At 24.7% G+C, this 16071-nt stretch overlaps 1 protein-coding gene across 2 annotated transcripts in view; it reads right to left on the bottom strand.

The window, feature by feature from the left end:
- LOC126907867 (probable multidrug resistance-associated protein lethal(2)03659) overlaps nucleotides 1–16071 on the bottom strand; it is a 56394-nt gene that overhangs the window by 7794 nt on the left and 32529 nt on the right. The window contains exons 5-10 of one of the 2 annotated variants that reach the window (XM_050689509.1): nucleotides 7925–8135; nucleotides 3203–3425; nucleotides 2963–3119; nucleotides 1081–1219; nucleotides 809–919; nucleotides 474–740 (exon numbers count right to left, since the gene is read on the bottom strand). In XM_050689509.1, coding sequence (XP_050545466.1) covers nucleotides 474–740; nucleotides 809–919; nucleotides 1081–1219; nucleotides 2963–3119; nucleotides 3203–3425; nucleotides 7925–8135 — 1108 coding nt within the window. Of the gene's footprint in view, nucleotides 1–473; nucleotides 741–808; nucleotides 920–1080; nucleotides 1220–2962; nucleotides 3120–3202; nucleotides 3426–7924; nucleotides 8136–9652; nucleotides 9861–16071 lie in introns of both variants that reach the window. The other variant, XM_050689510.1, reaches the window with a different exon arrangement.

The following is a 16071-nucleotide window of genomic DNA, read 5'->3' as shown; positions in this document are numbered from 1 at the left end:
AAAAAAAAAAAAAAAAAAAAAAAAAAAAAAAACATACTAAATGATAGGTAAATACCTAAGGTATACCTAAAAAAAAAGTTAATATTGATCCATATATTTTCAGAAAATTATAATAGTTAAAAAAGTAAAAAAATGTCGAAAAATTACTGATTTTTAAAGTCGTAGTTTTTTAAAGATTCCTACAATTGATGATGGAAAATGAGGGAAATTTTTTCAATTTTTGAAGGTAATGTTTTTGATTAGATATGATTTATGATCTTTTGATGTATTATTAAAAGAAATTGGTTTGGTGAAAGCTGAGAAAAAGTGGTAACAGACACACAAAAAAAAATTAATACTTTCTTAGCTTCACATTGAAACTAAATGAAAAAAAAAAAAAGTAAAATCCATACAACAGATAGTTACAAAAAAAAAATTAATTTTCCTATTATTTAGAAATAAGAAGCATTTATTCAAAAGTTATTTATACATACTTTTCCTGATCCAACAGGACCAATTATGGCAACTAATCTTCCAGGTACAACGGTCAAATTAATTTTTTCCAAAGAATTTTCAATTTGAGCATCAGTCCATTTTGCTGTAACGTTGCTTATAACAATACCTAACTCCATTGTACTAGGTTGTGTTCCATTACTTTTTCCATTTACAACAATAGGTTTTCGAGCTCCATTTGATGCTGCTTTGTTAGCTTTTGATAGATTAGCTACTTGATTATTTTTTTCTTCATACATTAGAAAATTCTAATATAAAAATTCAATTAAAAAAAAAAAAACAATATATATTGATCTATAATGTGAAAATATTATACCTGAAGGCGTTTTACTGAAATCAAAACTTCAGCTACTTGACCAATTCCTTGTGGAAAGAAGACTGTCATGGTTGTTCTTAATATATTGTAGTATGATGTTATTACAAACACCTAAAATAATACTAAATTAATAATTCATAGTTTACAATATATTTTGTTATACCATTAAGTGTAGATAGACTATCTATACTCAATGGCAATACCAATAGAATGATATAAGTAGCATGTCCTGAACAATTTTGTAACATATTATTATAAATAATTATATTTACTTTTTGAGCATCAATATAATTTCCAAGTATTACATAACTAAGTATACTGGCAAAGAGAGCTATTCTAGTATGAAATACCATAAATGAGAGGAGTATGGCTCTGATAAATGAAGCCCCTTTTATTTGTTGTACTTCCTTCCTGAAATGTTCATGGTAAATGTAGTAAAAAAATTATTTATTTAACAACTTCTAAAGCTACATAATTAATGATATGATATATACATTAATATATATCTAATATAATATAGTTAATATAATAATATATTGAATATTATTGATTGTAATATTATATAATCAATATAATTAATTGATCTATAGTATGATATACTATAAATATGTTATATGTCAATGGTATGATCAGCACATTTAACGATAACATCTTTTTAACTAATAGTAAAATAAATAATACAAGTAATTCCGGATTGAGATAAAAAGTGCAATAAATCTGACATAATGTTAAACTATTTAAGCTTCATTTTAATTAATACATAGCAACTGGAACCATTGTTTATGGTTTTTATGGTTTTGATAAAAAATTATTTTAAGGTACAAGTTTGATTCAGATATTTTTCAATTTTACAATAAAATTCTAGTTTTTAAAATAAAGGTTCTGGACTTAAAAAAAATAATTTTATAGACATTCTCAGGATATAGTCTACAGAAAGGGATATGCATAAGAAATTTTTAATTAACTCCTCCAAAATACACAATCTATTTATTTTCGTCATAGAGGGGTGTTCTATAATTCACATTTATACTTAGGGAGTTCTTAAGTAAAAATAAGAAAGAGAGCTGAGCCCTTTCAAAATTTAAGAAAAAATATTTATATCATTACTTTAAAAAATGTTAAGTGGTAAAATGAGATATAGTCTTCTAATGTTACAGTACCCACCTTATGCTTATAGGGAAGGAGATAGTCATTAAAATGAAAATAATTACAAAATTTAAGTTTTTATTTCTTGGAAATGGTAGAAAAAATTTGATAGTATAATATAAGTACAAATAAAAAACTTTTATTTAAAAAATAAAGGTTTTTTAATGTTTGTATCTTTAATGATTCTGGTTCTATCCAAGTACATTTTTCTAAAAATAAAAATTCTTTTTCGGGTTCTATTTTAAAAATCAGTTTTTTAAGGTTTTGTTCCAGTCTTTGATCAATATTGAGATAACCATTTAAATTTATTTTGGGCAAAAGTATTCCTCACATCAAATTTTCTCATCATTAATTCTTATTAGATCAGCCTTCTCTTTTAATTTACTAATCTTGTTACATTACACAACAATTACCAAACATAAATTGATACAAAAAATAAATTTATTTAATTGAATCGGTGAGTGGAAGAACAGTACTAGTCCAAAAAGTTAAATTTGAGATAATCAAGTTTAAAGTTTAAAAATTCTGTTTGCAGTAACTTATAGACTGTAAGAAGCCAGGAAATTTTATAGCTGCTTTCACAAAGCTCCTAATATAATTATTATATTATTTATATCAGTGATTCTTGAATAACTTCTTTTTGTAATTTATTTTTAAATCAAATAAAAGATGTTTAAAAATCATACATTATCCATTTTCATCATAAAAAAATATAAAAGCAGTAAATTAGTTAATATATAGTATATAATAAATAATAAATAGAGAATTTGTTTTAATTAATAAGTAATCCTTGCAAAAATGAAAGATAATTTAAAAAGTTGTATGATTACTAATAATAATACAATAGACAATAGATTTGATACAAAATTTAGAATTTAACACAGTTTATAACCTATATTAAATGTCAGATTAACTATCAGTTTTATATAGTTTATATTAATATGGTAATCAGATATGAAAAAAAAATTAAGTGAGTTTAAACGAATCAACTATTTTAACAATACTCACTTCCTTGCATATTGAACCAGGTACGCAAAAGGCTTTTCCCATGTGTACATTTTTATTACTTGTATACCACTTATAATTTCATTCATCAGGCGTACACGTTCATCTGTTCTTATGGCTGTCTTCATACGGAATTCAGATGTCTTTTTACCCAACCAACCTTAAAGAAATTTTTGAAGTCAAATATAATATTAATCTTTTCATTTTTTAAATATATAAAATTTATTTTCTTCAACATGATACCTTGTAATGGAATAAACAATAATAGTATAGCAACACCAACAACTGAAGATGGGCCAACTTCTTGCCAAAGGAAGTATAATACAAGAATAGTTTGTAGTGGTCCAATCCATAAGTAATGAATAAATATGATTGCTATGTCAAAACGATTCACGTCATTTGATAGTAAATTAACAACTTGACCAACTGTTGTTTCTCCAAGAGCAGTTTTACTTAAGCGAAGTGCCTAATATTTCAAGTAATATTTAATAATCAACAAGAAATTTATAAAATCCATTATTAAACTTAAACTGCATTTTATAAAAACAAAACAAAAAACTTTAATGCCTACTTTTTTTTAAACAATTATTGGCTAATAAGTCATGCAAAAAGCTCTTGTTCAAATTTTGGTTAATATTTTATAACTTCCATGTTAAACAAAATTTAAGCTTTAAACAAACTCATGCTTTCTTTTAATAACTTAACAGCATAATAAAAACAAATACATATAATATATGTATAGATTTTTGTCCATTCTAATGATATATGATATTATCATATACCATATATCATTATAAAAACATTTTAATATTTTTTTTTTCATTTTCATGCATTCAAAACATATAAATACCAACTGATGGTAGAAATTATAATTTTGTATAAAGCATTTATTTATACATTTATATAGTATTAATAATTAATAAATAGTACAAAGTTGACAGAAATACATAAGGAATTTTTAATCATATTTTTTAAGCTCCCAATAGCACAAAACAAAATTTTTATGACAGAAATATTAAGTTAAAACTTTTTTGAATAATATTAAGTTAAAATTGGCTTGATAAAATTAAATATTTATTTATATAAATAAAATACAAAATAGATATATTCATGTAGAACCAGTAAATTCACTCAGATTAATAGTTCATCAGTTTATTTTATAATAGTAAACAACAATAATAACATTAAAAATAATACTATATGATTAAAGATAAAGTATTTTAATTAGTATCATTTTTTAATATTGTTTATTATACTATATAAAAATTAAAATACAGTAAAAGTGGCAAATAAAAACAAACAAAAGAATAAAACAAGTCCATTGCATGGGGTTGATGAACAAAACATATTAATGATTTCTCTTAAGTTATTTTTTATTTAATTAAATTGTAAGTATTTAAGAATGCATAACAGATATTGACAAATATAACAAGCATTTTAAATAATATCTCACTTAAAAGTTCTGATATACATATTTTTGTCTTCTTATTTAAAATAATTTATTTTATTAGTTAAACTTGATAAATTAAAGTAATTTGATGATTTTATTCATAGCAAAAGTATTATATTTTGATTATTTATAAATACATTATTTTTCTATTATATATACATATATATATATAGCCATTTGAAGTATACATATTGTAGAGCAAGTATTTAAGATTTAAAAAATATAATATTTTTTTTAGGGTCGGACAAAAATAACTGAGCATAAGGCTAATAAGATTATAAACGGCTATAAATAACGCTCGGATTAACATGTGACCTTGAAATTTTATATTTTGTCTAAGCAATATACTTAAATTGAGTTTTCATAATTATTTTAATATTATGAGTACATTTTAAAATGAGTCTTATGAGCTCCTAAAAATAGCTTACAGACAACTGTGCATACTCTTCCTCTCACCTGGATATAAATATTTCAATAACTTCCAAAATACTGGTGTAAATGTTGTAATTGACCAATCATTTTATATATATGTATATATAACGGACAAATAATATATTTATAAATAATCAAAAAATAATACTTTTATTATGAATAAAATGATAAAATTACATTTTTTATATTATTCCGAAATATATATATATGTATAATTATTAACTTAATATCAATATACAATAGTTTTTATAAATAATTTAAAAATCAGCTTTTTACATTCATTTGTGTAAATGAAATACCAATTTGAAAACCTCTTCTTTCCAGTTAAATATTATAATAAATAAATTAACAATAAAAACTAAAAATGATAAATATAGTAAAATTTTCGATAACGGACATATTTTTTAGTCCCGTCAAGTGTAATTGGAAATTTACATTAATACCTCTATATAATGGGCACTCTAATTAACGGAGAGAATTAAGTTATAGATAGTTAAATTAACGGACATTGTGGAATATTTACAGCAGGTTATTATCATACTATTCAATTTATACGATAACACAATAAATGATATTTTGACCCAAAAAATATAACTATATCAGATATTTTGATGTAAATTAAACAGTCTACAGTCTACTAAAAGTAAACTTTATCTTTATAGATAATGATAAAGTGGAAACTAAGGAAGCTAAAGCAGCTTCCTTAGTTTCTTATATATAATATATCATACCATTCAGAATATATTAATCAAATAAAACAATCGGAAGTTTTCAATCTTTACAAAGGATATGTAGATGATTTTAAATTATTGGAAGCTTGCAGAAATCCATTTTGAAAAAAAATTGTTCAAATAATAAAATTATGAAAATTAATATAAATGAAGTTTTTAAATAATTTATTTAATTTTTATAAAACTTAATTTAATATTCATGTTAATTTGTCTTTATTATGTATACACTCTATATAGCGGTTATTTAACACATATAACACTTTTTTAAGGGGCATCTACAGCCATCATTAAATACCAGACATTATTTTAAGTCCCTTCTATGACTGTACACAGAAATTCTACTGTATACAATTTTTTATTTTATAATTTATTTGAGGTTTTTTTAATGTAACAGTTACTTGAGAAACAAAGTAAGTCACCATTTTTGATAAAACTGGAAATTATAAAGGATTTAATTTTTTTAGAGATAGATACGAGTTTCATAGCAACATGGCTATTAACATGGCATTTTATTCCCACGAAAAAAATTTAGTTTTTAATTTGATGTTATTAGTTTTAAGTAATAAATACGTAGGGGATTTCAGATTATGCTAAATTATTATAGGCCTTTCTTTCATAAAGTTGTCAGAAATTAATCTTTTAACTCCACCGAAACATGGATTTGAGAAACAAGAAAAATAAGAGAAACAAAAATTAAAAATATAAAAATATTTATTTATGTTTTTGAAAGAAAGTCTATGGTACGTCAAGAGACATCATAAAATTTGTCACCCCATTATTACAGAAAACTGCAGAGACTTTTCATACCTTCGCCTGTATTATTACATGTTTAATGGTCTTTTTTTGATAAGTGTAGTGAGCAAAGCGAGGACATTATTTTTAACTATGCAAATAATAGTTTTTTTTCAACTCTACACACAATTTTCATTTAAATTTCAGCCTATACGCTTTCATTCTCAATAAAAAAAGTAATTTTATGAGCGTACAGAATTTGTTTTATTTTCTATATTTTTCAAGCGTACAAAAATTCGTCTCAGAATTGTAATAATAAAACCTTGGGAAGTGTGATGTTACAGTTTAGTACCTATGGCAGTCGCCGAGACGTTTATACAACCCTTAATATCCCATACTGTGATGTGGAAAATGTCATACAGACGTTCTAATATTATGTAAACGAGGTTGCAAATGTCATAAAATATATTAATCGTCTATTATTAAATACAAAAAACTAACAAAAATAATACGGGCACAACATGATGGATGACGAATTCTATCATGTCAGCGATATGTATTATTCTATGTTCCTAAAACCTACGCCTAATACTACTGGGACACCTACCTAACTATACAAATATGGATGAATTAAAGGTTATATTAGATGTATTGTTTTTTTAACGACTGTTAAAAATAAGTTAGGAGGTAATTTTGCATAAATATCATAAAAATTATTAAACTTTATTAAATTTATAGATATTTAATTTTATAAATAATACATGAAACTACCATAAAATCATTTATTTATACTATTTTTTTCTATGAGACCTATAGGCATCTATTAGAATAACATTTTTGAGGATGCTAAATATATTTTCTGCCTACTCTAAAAAGTATTATACATGTATATGATAACCTAATTTTTTTCATTTTTTGGAGATTTAATTCCTTAAGTAAAAAGCTACACCTGTGGTGATATCTCCCAAAAAGCGCGGTTCCCCGGTTTGAGGACTCTATTAACACTTCTTCAACGCTGAGTATGTTGAGCGGACAGTGATTCAAATAAAAAAAAAAAAAAATTCTACGGACGCTTTTGTTTATAACAGTTTATTACTATAAAATACAACATAAAAATATAAAAAATCTTATAATTATTGAAAATTTCATTTTTTTTAAAGGTGTTTCTATATTTTTCTGGGAAATTTTTAAAACTAATTATGCTTTAATACTTATTGAGTGAAATAAAGTTTTATATTAATAATTATTTCCGAATTTTTTTGCTCCTATTATTATAAAGAAATGTCGCTAGAGGCAGTTTTCCTATGCCACCATTTACATACGGGCTTGGGTATTGTATAGGAAACATGTCGCTTTTCGTAGCTGTGTTCTAATATACTATAAGCCAACCGTTATGTTTTTATTTGTTTTTTCTAAAACTCAATAAAAGTGACTCAAAATGTTTCTCAAATGAATGATTCAATTGAAAAAACTGTAAAACTATAAATAATTTTATCACCTATGTATTAAATTCTTATAGGGAATATGGAACAAATTATCAAATTAAACTATCAACAAAAAAGTAAAAATTATACGTTGCCAGTTTTTTCCTGAAAAAAATTTAAATGTACGAAAATGTACCTTGTAATAAACCGATGCACAACATGCCACACGCATCTTCATCCCAGTATGAATAATCTCAATTTGAATTGAATGATATGTCATAACAGTAAAAAACATGCATACTACCAAACCAGCAGCGTAGTATAATGTAATTCTTACATCAGTGTTCCCGTAATTGTATGGTCTAAAATATGCTAACAGTCCTCCGATGAATATTGGATGAACCATTCTATATAATTTTATACACACATGAAAAACTAACTACTTTTTCTAACGTTAATTAATAACAATTTAATATTATATTTAAACGTGAAAACTGATTTTTACTTAGAATAATTGAAAATAATTAAAAATAGTAGAACACATTTGCAAAAATTAAGGAATTTACGTAGAATTGAGATATTTTTATCAATTAACTATTTATATTATTAAATAGTTTCCAGTGGAAGCCTTTCATGTATATTTTACAATATATCAGTATAATGTTGAACTTTTTATTTATCTTTTTTTTTTTTTTTTAACGATTAGTTACATGTCTTTAAATACAAAACTAGTTGATTTTTGATTAGGGTCCAATTTTTTACAGAAATCACAATTATTTTTAATGATATGATTGTAGTTCACAGATTTTAACACTGAATAACTAAAAAAATTCAAATATAATCAATTATGAAGTATTTGACAACTGAAAAATACTAAAAATCAATTCTTGGTTTCTTGAATAGTATGAATTTTTTTTTTACCAATTATTTGAAGTTATAAATAATATATCAATAAGCTACTACTCAATGGCGTATTTAGAGAGAATTACACAAATACGTGCTTTCTTTTCCCCCATTGTCAATAAAAAATCTTATTTATGCCCCTTCATTATAGATTCTTAATAGCTAATACATTATTGTCTTTTTTTAATAATCGTCTTCTGATTAGTTGATATTTACTTATTATAAAATAAAGTATGTAAAATTATTCACACTCACGAACTAAGATAAATGGACTATTAAAATGAGGAGTGCGACCAGGTTTTATCATAGAAATTTCGTAGAAGGGGAAATATTCGGCGAGCAGTGAACTCTAGCAACAAACAAATTTTTAGAATACAAAATTTAAAAAACGTAGTGGGGAATTATGAAAATACATGTAAAATAGTAGATGGCGCTGTACTTCAAAATTCTCCCTTCTACGAGAACTGTATAATAAAATCGGATCGCCAAAAAAGGCATCTTGTCCAGTCTATTTTATTTTAGTTCGTGCTCAAGCAATTTAATATCCTTAAAATAAGTTAAATTTTTACATAGTAACTACAATACATATACCACGAAAAAATAAATTGTAAAATAATTATAACCACCAACCAAAGCTGAACACAACGAGGTAGAATCCATAATATAGTTTTAAGCAAATGCAAATAAAAGTATATACTCATTAATACTAAAATAAGCTTCATAATTAAAACTAAATGATGACATCTGCATTAAAAATCAGTAATATTGTAATATATACTAAAATTATAAAGTTAGAATATTAAGTTTTATTCTATGGAAAAAAAAAAATTAATTTAAAACAAAAAATTGTCACCTTTTAATTTAAATTATAAAAAATGAAGATATAAAAGCCGCAGACCATTTATTTAAGCAACTATAAATGTGTTAATTATGATATGTAAATGGCTCAAAATAAATTATAAAATGTAAATGCTTTAATGATATTTTATTAAACTAAATATGGGGAGGAAAGGGAAGATACCTTATTATATATGAGATTACACGTAGAAACGCGCATCTTCATGCCCATATGCGTAGTAAGCATGTCGTAAGCAGTGAAACCAAAAGTCTTCAACGATGTAGTTACTACCAAACCCAATCCATATAACAATCCTAGATTTGATACATCTGATGATGATAGTGGATCGAAATGTGCAATAATACGACCCAAGAAGTGTGGTTGGCCGATGCTATGTCATAATCAAACACAAAAAATATCCTGTATTTAATTAATGAACTTAACTAATTAAAAGAAAACTACAATAACACGCATGTTACACCTTCTCGAAATATTAATTCAGTAGTAAACTCTATAGAATACTATCATAATCATTTACAATGATAACATTCCTAAACAGGAATATAACTACTATAACAAAAATGATCTCAAACACAATTTTTGTTTGTATTTTATTGAATACCATAATAGATGTCTATACAATTTAGATTTCACAATTAATAATTACGGTATTAAACAAGTTTAAATTACCATATCTCCATTAATTAATCACCAGCTACAGAAAGCTAGAAAAAAATCGAATGCCTAGCGATTGTTTCCATTAATGAGCATATCACTATACAAATTAAATAATTTTACAGAATCCTTTTCAAAGAACGAAATATAAAAGTAAATAAACGGTAACACTGAAAAAATATAGATATATTCAGAATAAATCAGGAAAAATATTATGATTCCTTTAACTTCTGGAATTATAAATAAGAAACAGTTCGATATTAATAAAACAAAAAAAAATTTGTTTTCGCATTTTTATAATCTAAGTTTTAAATGTTAAAGTAAATATCAAATTTCCTAAATAATATAAAAAAAGTTTTATTAATTATATAATGTATACTTTATTACCTTCACTAAAATTATTTTAAGTTATTATTTTTTTTTTTCAAGATATTTTATAATAGATGGCACTGATAAAAACATAAATTTAATAGTTTAACTCTATAAGAACATATCACATTATATATTCTCTATACAACATGTGTAAGTATAATGTCTCGATAAAAAATTTATTTTGAAAATAATTTTTACTATCAAATATCTACAGCATTTAAAGTACTCTACCTCTATATTTACAGTAATCTACTTGATAATGAACTAAATTATTCAAGCCATTTAATCATAACAAAAGTGCAAATCAAAATAACTTATAAACGTGAACATACATAAGGAAATAAAAATTGCATTAGCAAAGACAAATAATTGTGTGCAGTAAGTAAAAGGTTCTAAACTAAATACTGAGCTAGAGTTTTGTATAGACAAATAGATCTACCGAGTATTCTACTGGCTATTTTGGGTTTTAAAGAGGCTGTGTACCTTGAAATATATAATAGAAGTCACAGCGACACGTGCCTCAAAACCCATAATAACTTGACCAAGCATATGCTGATACATCCCGATAGTACTTAGAAGGCTAGAAATCATCAATGCAATTGCAGCAACTACAGCTATATTGAAATCATAATTTGTAGGTGAATTAAAATAACAAATCAAGTATCCAATTGAAATTGACTGAATCGACCTAAATAACGAATAGTAATAGTGACCTATAACCAAATTTTAAGTTGGTATATTTAAAAAAATTAGATCAGAAAAATAGTGAGTTTAAATTCAATTTCTTATTTTTAATCTCTTTAAAAATGTTTCGCAATAAAAAACAAAAATCGATTCAATGAAATATGGCCAAATTTTTTTCGAAAATCATAGAATATTACTATTAACTTCTGAAAAGAAAAAAATAATATCATATTGGATATTTTTAAGGATAATGCATGAGTCATGGTTGAAAAATCACCCTGATTACGTGTTTTCTACAATAATATTTCTCATAAATTTCTTATTTATTAAACGATCGATTGAATTTACCGTAAATGACATTTTCCTCATCTAGTCCTTCGAAGGACTAAATTATTTTCGTATTACTTGTAATTTTGTGGTACTAATATTTACGGTATAGCTTAATTTACAATTTAAATAGGTTATTCAAATTGAAGTATCATTTTTAATAATTATTATATAATTAATATATTATTACAATTTAAAGAGTTTCCTTAATTTTTAAAGAAAAACAAAAATTAATAAAATAGGGTTTTTAATACGTATTTAAAATCTAAAATTAAAAACTGTATGAATATCGTGTAAATCGGTTTTAAATAAAAATTTCAATTTTTGAGATTAATAGACTATGAAATATACTTACACTAAAATACTAAACATTTTCGAACAATTTGTTTACAAAAAATTATCAATAATATTTGGTTATCTATGTACAGAACAAATATTTATACATTAATTGTTCCACTTAGGTACATAAGACTTCAGTTATTATCTAAAGAAGCACTAAGAAAGCTCATAAAAACTTGAATCCTTAAATTAACACTAAACGATGATTCAGAATTATTTCTATATTTAAAAATTATAATTACAAATTAATAAATCTTAGTAGGTCAATTGGTTTGTTACATATTCGATGTGTGCATACTAAAATAATGCATGCATATAAAGATTAGCGTAGTGTATGATGGAAAAATACATTTTTTCTGTGGTTTACCTAATATAGAAATTTATGGTACATGCTTTTGATAAAGTTACTAATAATTAATATACATAAATGTTTAAAAAATCGTACTTGTTGCGTAACTAATATTTTATCCATAATTCTGAAAAGTAAATAACATACTGAATATTATCTAATTTTTTAATTAATTACTTTAATATAGATAAATTATACCGTAGAACATTTCAGAATAAAAAAAACTCAGCACAGATTGTTGGTCGTGACACAGCGGTGACGTGGCATAGTTGGGTCAAGTATAATGATATCTGACAGCGATTAAAATCACTGTCATAACAAACAAACGCTTCGATGCAAATCTTTAGATAGTGTTTAATTTTAAAAAATTAGTGGATTATTCCAAAAGCTACATGATCTGCTATTTCCTTATTTATATCCTGATTAAGATAAAGTATATCGAATGAAAGAGATATATAAATATTATTTCCCATAAAAAAATTGTGTTGATCCATACACTTTTCAATAAGTTATAGCATTATAAAGTTAAAAATATAAAATCAAGAATTTTCACACAAAAATAGCATTCGGTAGCCATTTTCACCGTGAAAACAAAATAAAGACCGAATTTTATTTTTCCATGATAAAGTATATTACATTAGCTTTAATTTAAGATATATTTAAAAATGTCAGACTTTCCGGAATACATTCAACAGTTAAGTTGAAAAAGTTGTCATTTTGAATCCCCCTTGCGGGCAGGTAAAAAGTCAGATTTTTAAAAAAAATATACCAAATTATTAGTAAAGACAATAATTTACAATAATAAAATAATATTGATTCGATCAATTTTGAAAAGATTATGGCAGTTTTAAGTAAAAATTGAAAAAATAAGGATTTTTTAATTTGTAATTTTTTTGGATATTTCCCCCATTTACGGGGAACGAGGGAAATTTTTTCAATTTTTGATGATAATATCTTTGATTAGATACGATTTGTGATTTTTTCACGTATCGTTGAAAGAAATAGGTTCGGTGAGAGCTGAGAAAAAGTGGTAACAAACAAAAAAACACACATCATAGTAAAATCAATACATTCTCAGCTTCGCATCGAAGCTAAAAGAATGCTTCGAAAAATAGTATTATGTGATGAGGGAATAAAATAATTAATTTTTATTAATGACGGATCATTCATTTTTTATCATTTGTCTAACAGGATATTAAATTATTTCTTTTTATGAGTCATTATAACAAATCATAGAGTTTAGGCTATAAATTGAAAAATTTTACTATAAGTACAGTGGATCTTTAATTAAGCAATAAATAAACATTACAATTATTAGAGGAATTTTTTTTATGTTTACATGTATAAATGTACGTTTTTACATAAAATTTAAAGTGAATTCAAGCTTCTATAGGTCTATAATAAAAGAGCTTGTGAAAAAAAACCAGTGTGTTACGAGTACGCGCGGATGAAATGAAACTTCTGTCAGAGTCATTTAACTGATAGAATATTAAATTTATATTGGAATAAAATAAGATACACCTAAAATTTCAATTTTTAAATGACATTAATTTAATTTATTAATAATATTCTTATTCTATTATCACGAAAGATATAATGACCATATTATAACTGAAATAACTAATGTAAGTTTTTGATTGGACGTTATGAAGATATCGTGTAAAAAGGTAGTCTACTGTTTTTTTTTACACACAATCAAACTTTTTTGAAATTAAATTACTTAATGCATTTTAAATAACATGACTTTAACTTTCTAAAATAAACTGCAAAATTATAATATAAATTATAATTTATTACCTACTTTTACTATTTATTAATAAAAGTATATATAGATAATATTTATTTTTATTTACATTTTATAATAAAATAAAATATTGAAAAATTATTTAACGATGTTCGATTTTTTATTATTATGATAATGCTAGATGACGTTTTTCCAAAAAAATTATTTGCGAAGGATGAAAAATTTTTTTTATTATACAATAAGCGTTTAAAAATTTTATCAGAAACGCTCTTTGCCGCAGCGATTTTTTATTTAAATTTTTACCAGATCTGCCTAAAGACATTTCAAAGGTACCCAGAGATCTGTTGAATTTTGACCAAGTTATGAGCTTTTTTTAAGTTCACACGCATAGTTTTTAGTAAAATATGCCGTGTTACTCTATTTTTTCAATTTTTCATACTATAACTCATAAGCTTTATGCCTCTATAATTTCCACACTTCTGTATGTCACCTTTACCTTTAAATATCGGCACCATAATACTATTCCTCCATTCATTTGGAATTTTCCCTTCTAATAAGATTTTATTTAAAAGTTTCTTCAACCATCTTATGCCAACACCGCCTAATATTTTTCATACATCTACTGGCACTTCATCTGGTCCTACTGCTTTATTCTTTTTCATTAATGCCACAGCCTCCCATACCTTTTTCTCACTAATTAAATCTACCAGTTTCTCGTTTCTGAGTTATCCTCTAATGTCTCTTTTGGATACTCCTCATTCAGTAATTTTTCAAAATACTCTTTCCACCTTTTTTTCATATCATCATCGATTTTTATACACCTTACATATTAATAATCATTATACTGTTTTTCTTATACTTTTACAAGTCTAGTGACTGTTTTTACTTTCCTTTGTTCTTAGCCCGTTATAGAACTTATCATACCTCTTAAACTTCACCTTACTAACTGCACACTTGGCTTCATTACACAAACATTTATACTCCATCCAATCTTCTCTTCTTTTGCTCTTCTACCATACTTTGAACTGCTTTTCCTTACTCTCTATGATTAAGCAGTAAATGTAATAATGTAATATTACTTAATATTACATTATGATTACTTAACGTAATATATATTATTTCAAAAAGTAGTATATTAAATAAAAATAAATTGCAAACAATCATGGAACGTAAACGTTTATAGAACGCACACATTTATCAAACATACATGTTTATTGAACTTCATTCATTGAATAATAAAATGTTGATCGTATACCTAATAAATCAATAGAATCCGTTTGACGAACGTTTACGTTTGCGGAACAATAGAATTTTGACTTTATACCTAATAAAACAATAGAATTTGTTCGTGACAAAGCCAAACGTAACGGCCGACCGTGATGCGCATTTATCTTTTTTTTTTTTGGATGCACTATAAAAGTTTTACTTCAAAAATGTTTACATATATATGAATTGAAAATTTTTTTTAATAAATAAATTATAACATAGGCAGCTCAGTGGGCTCAAAGCAAAGTTGGGACAAGTTTAGATGATATCTAACAGTTATTGAAATCACTGTCATAAAAACGCTTCTTAGCAAATTTGTAGATAGTATAATTTTTAGAAGGAGTTGTTGGATTATTCCAAAAGCAAAATAAACTCCTGTTTCTTTAATTATATCCTGAAAGGTAGTTCTTTGATTTATAAGTATAATATATAAATAAATAGTGATTATAGTAACTAAATTGAGTATGAAATTGTTATTCAATATTTTGTATCGTAATTTTCACTGAGAAATTGAAAAACATTAATTTTTTTATCTATTTCATTACTGCTATGGGAAATGTGTAGCAAAAATGTATGTATGGATTTAGCAAAAAAAAAAAAACGGTAGCACAGTGGGGTCGCGGCATAGTAGAGACATTGCATAGTAGGGTCCAGTATAGATTTAATCTGACAGTGATTAAAATCACTATCATAAGAAACGCTTCGATGCAAATCTGTAGATAGTGTTTAATTTTAAAAAATTGATGGATAATTGCAAAAGCAACATCAACTTCTATTAAAATAAAATACAAAACCCATAATTATCATACAAAAATAGTATATTTTTCAATATGGTAGCCATTTGCG

The sequence above is a fragment of the Daktulosphaira vitifoliae genome, unplaced genomic scaffold (genome assembly GCF_025091365.1).
Source record: "Daktulosphaira vitifoliae isolate Bord-2020 unplaced genomic scaffold, ASM2509136v1 Scaffold_5, whole genome shotgun sequence".
In the NCBI taxonomy this organism is placed as follows: Eukaryota; Metazoa; Arthropoda; class Insecta; order Hemiptera; family Phylloxeridae; genus Daktulosphaira; species Daktulosphaira vitifoliae.
The sequence above is the reverse complement of the archived record's forward strand: the minus strand, read 5'-3'. Positions and strand labels throughout refer to the sequence as shown.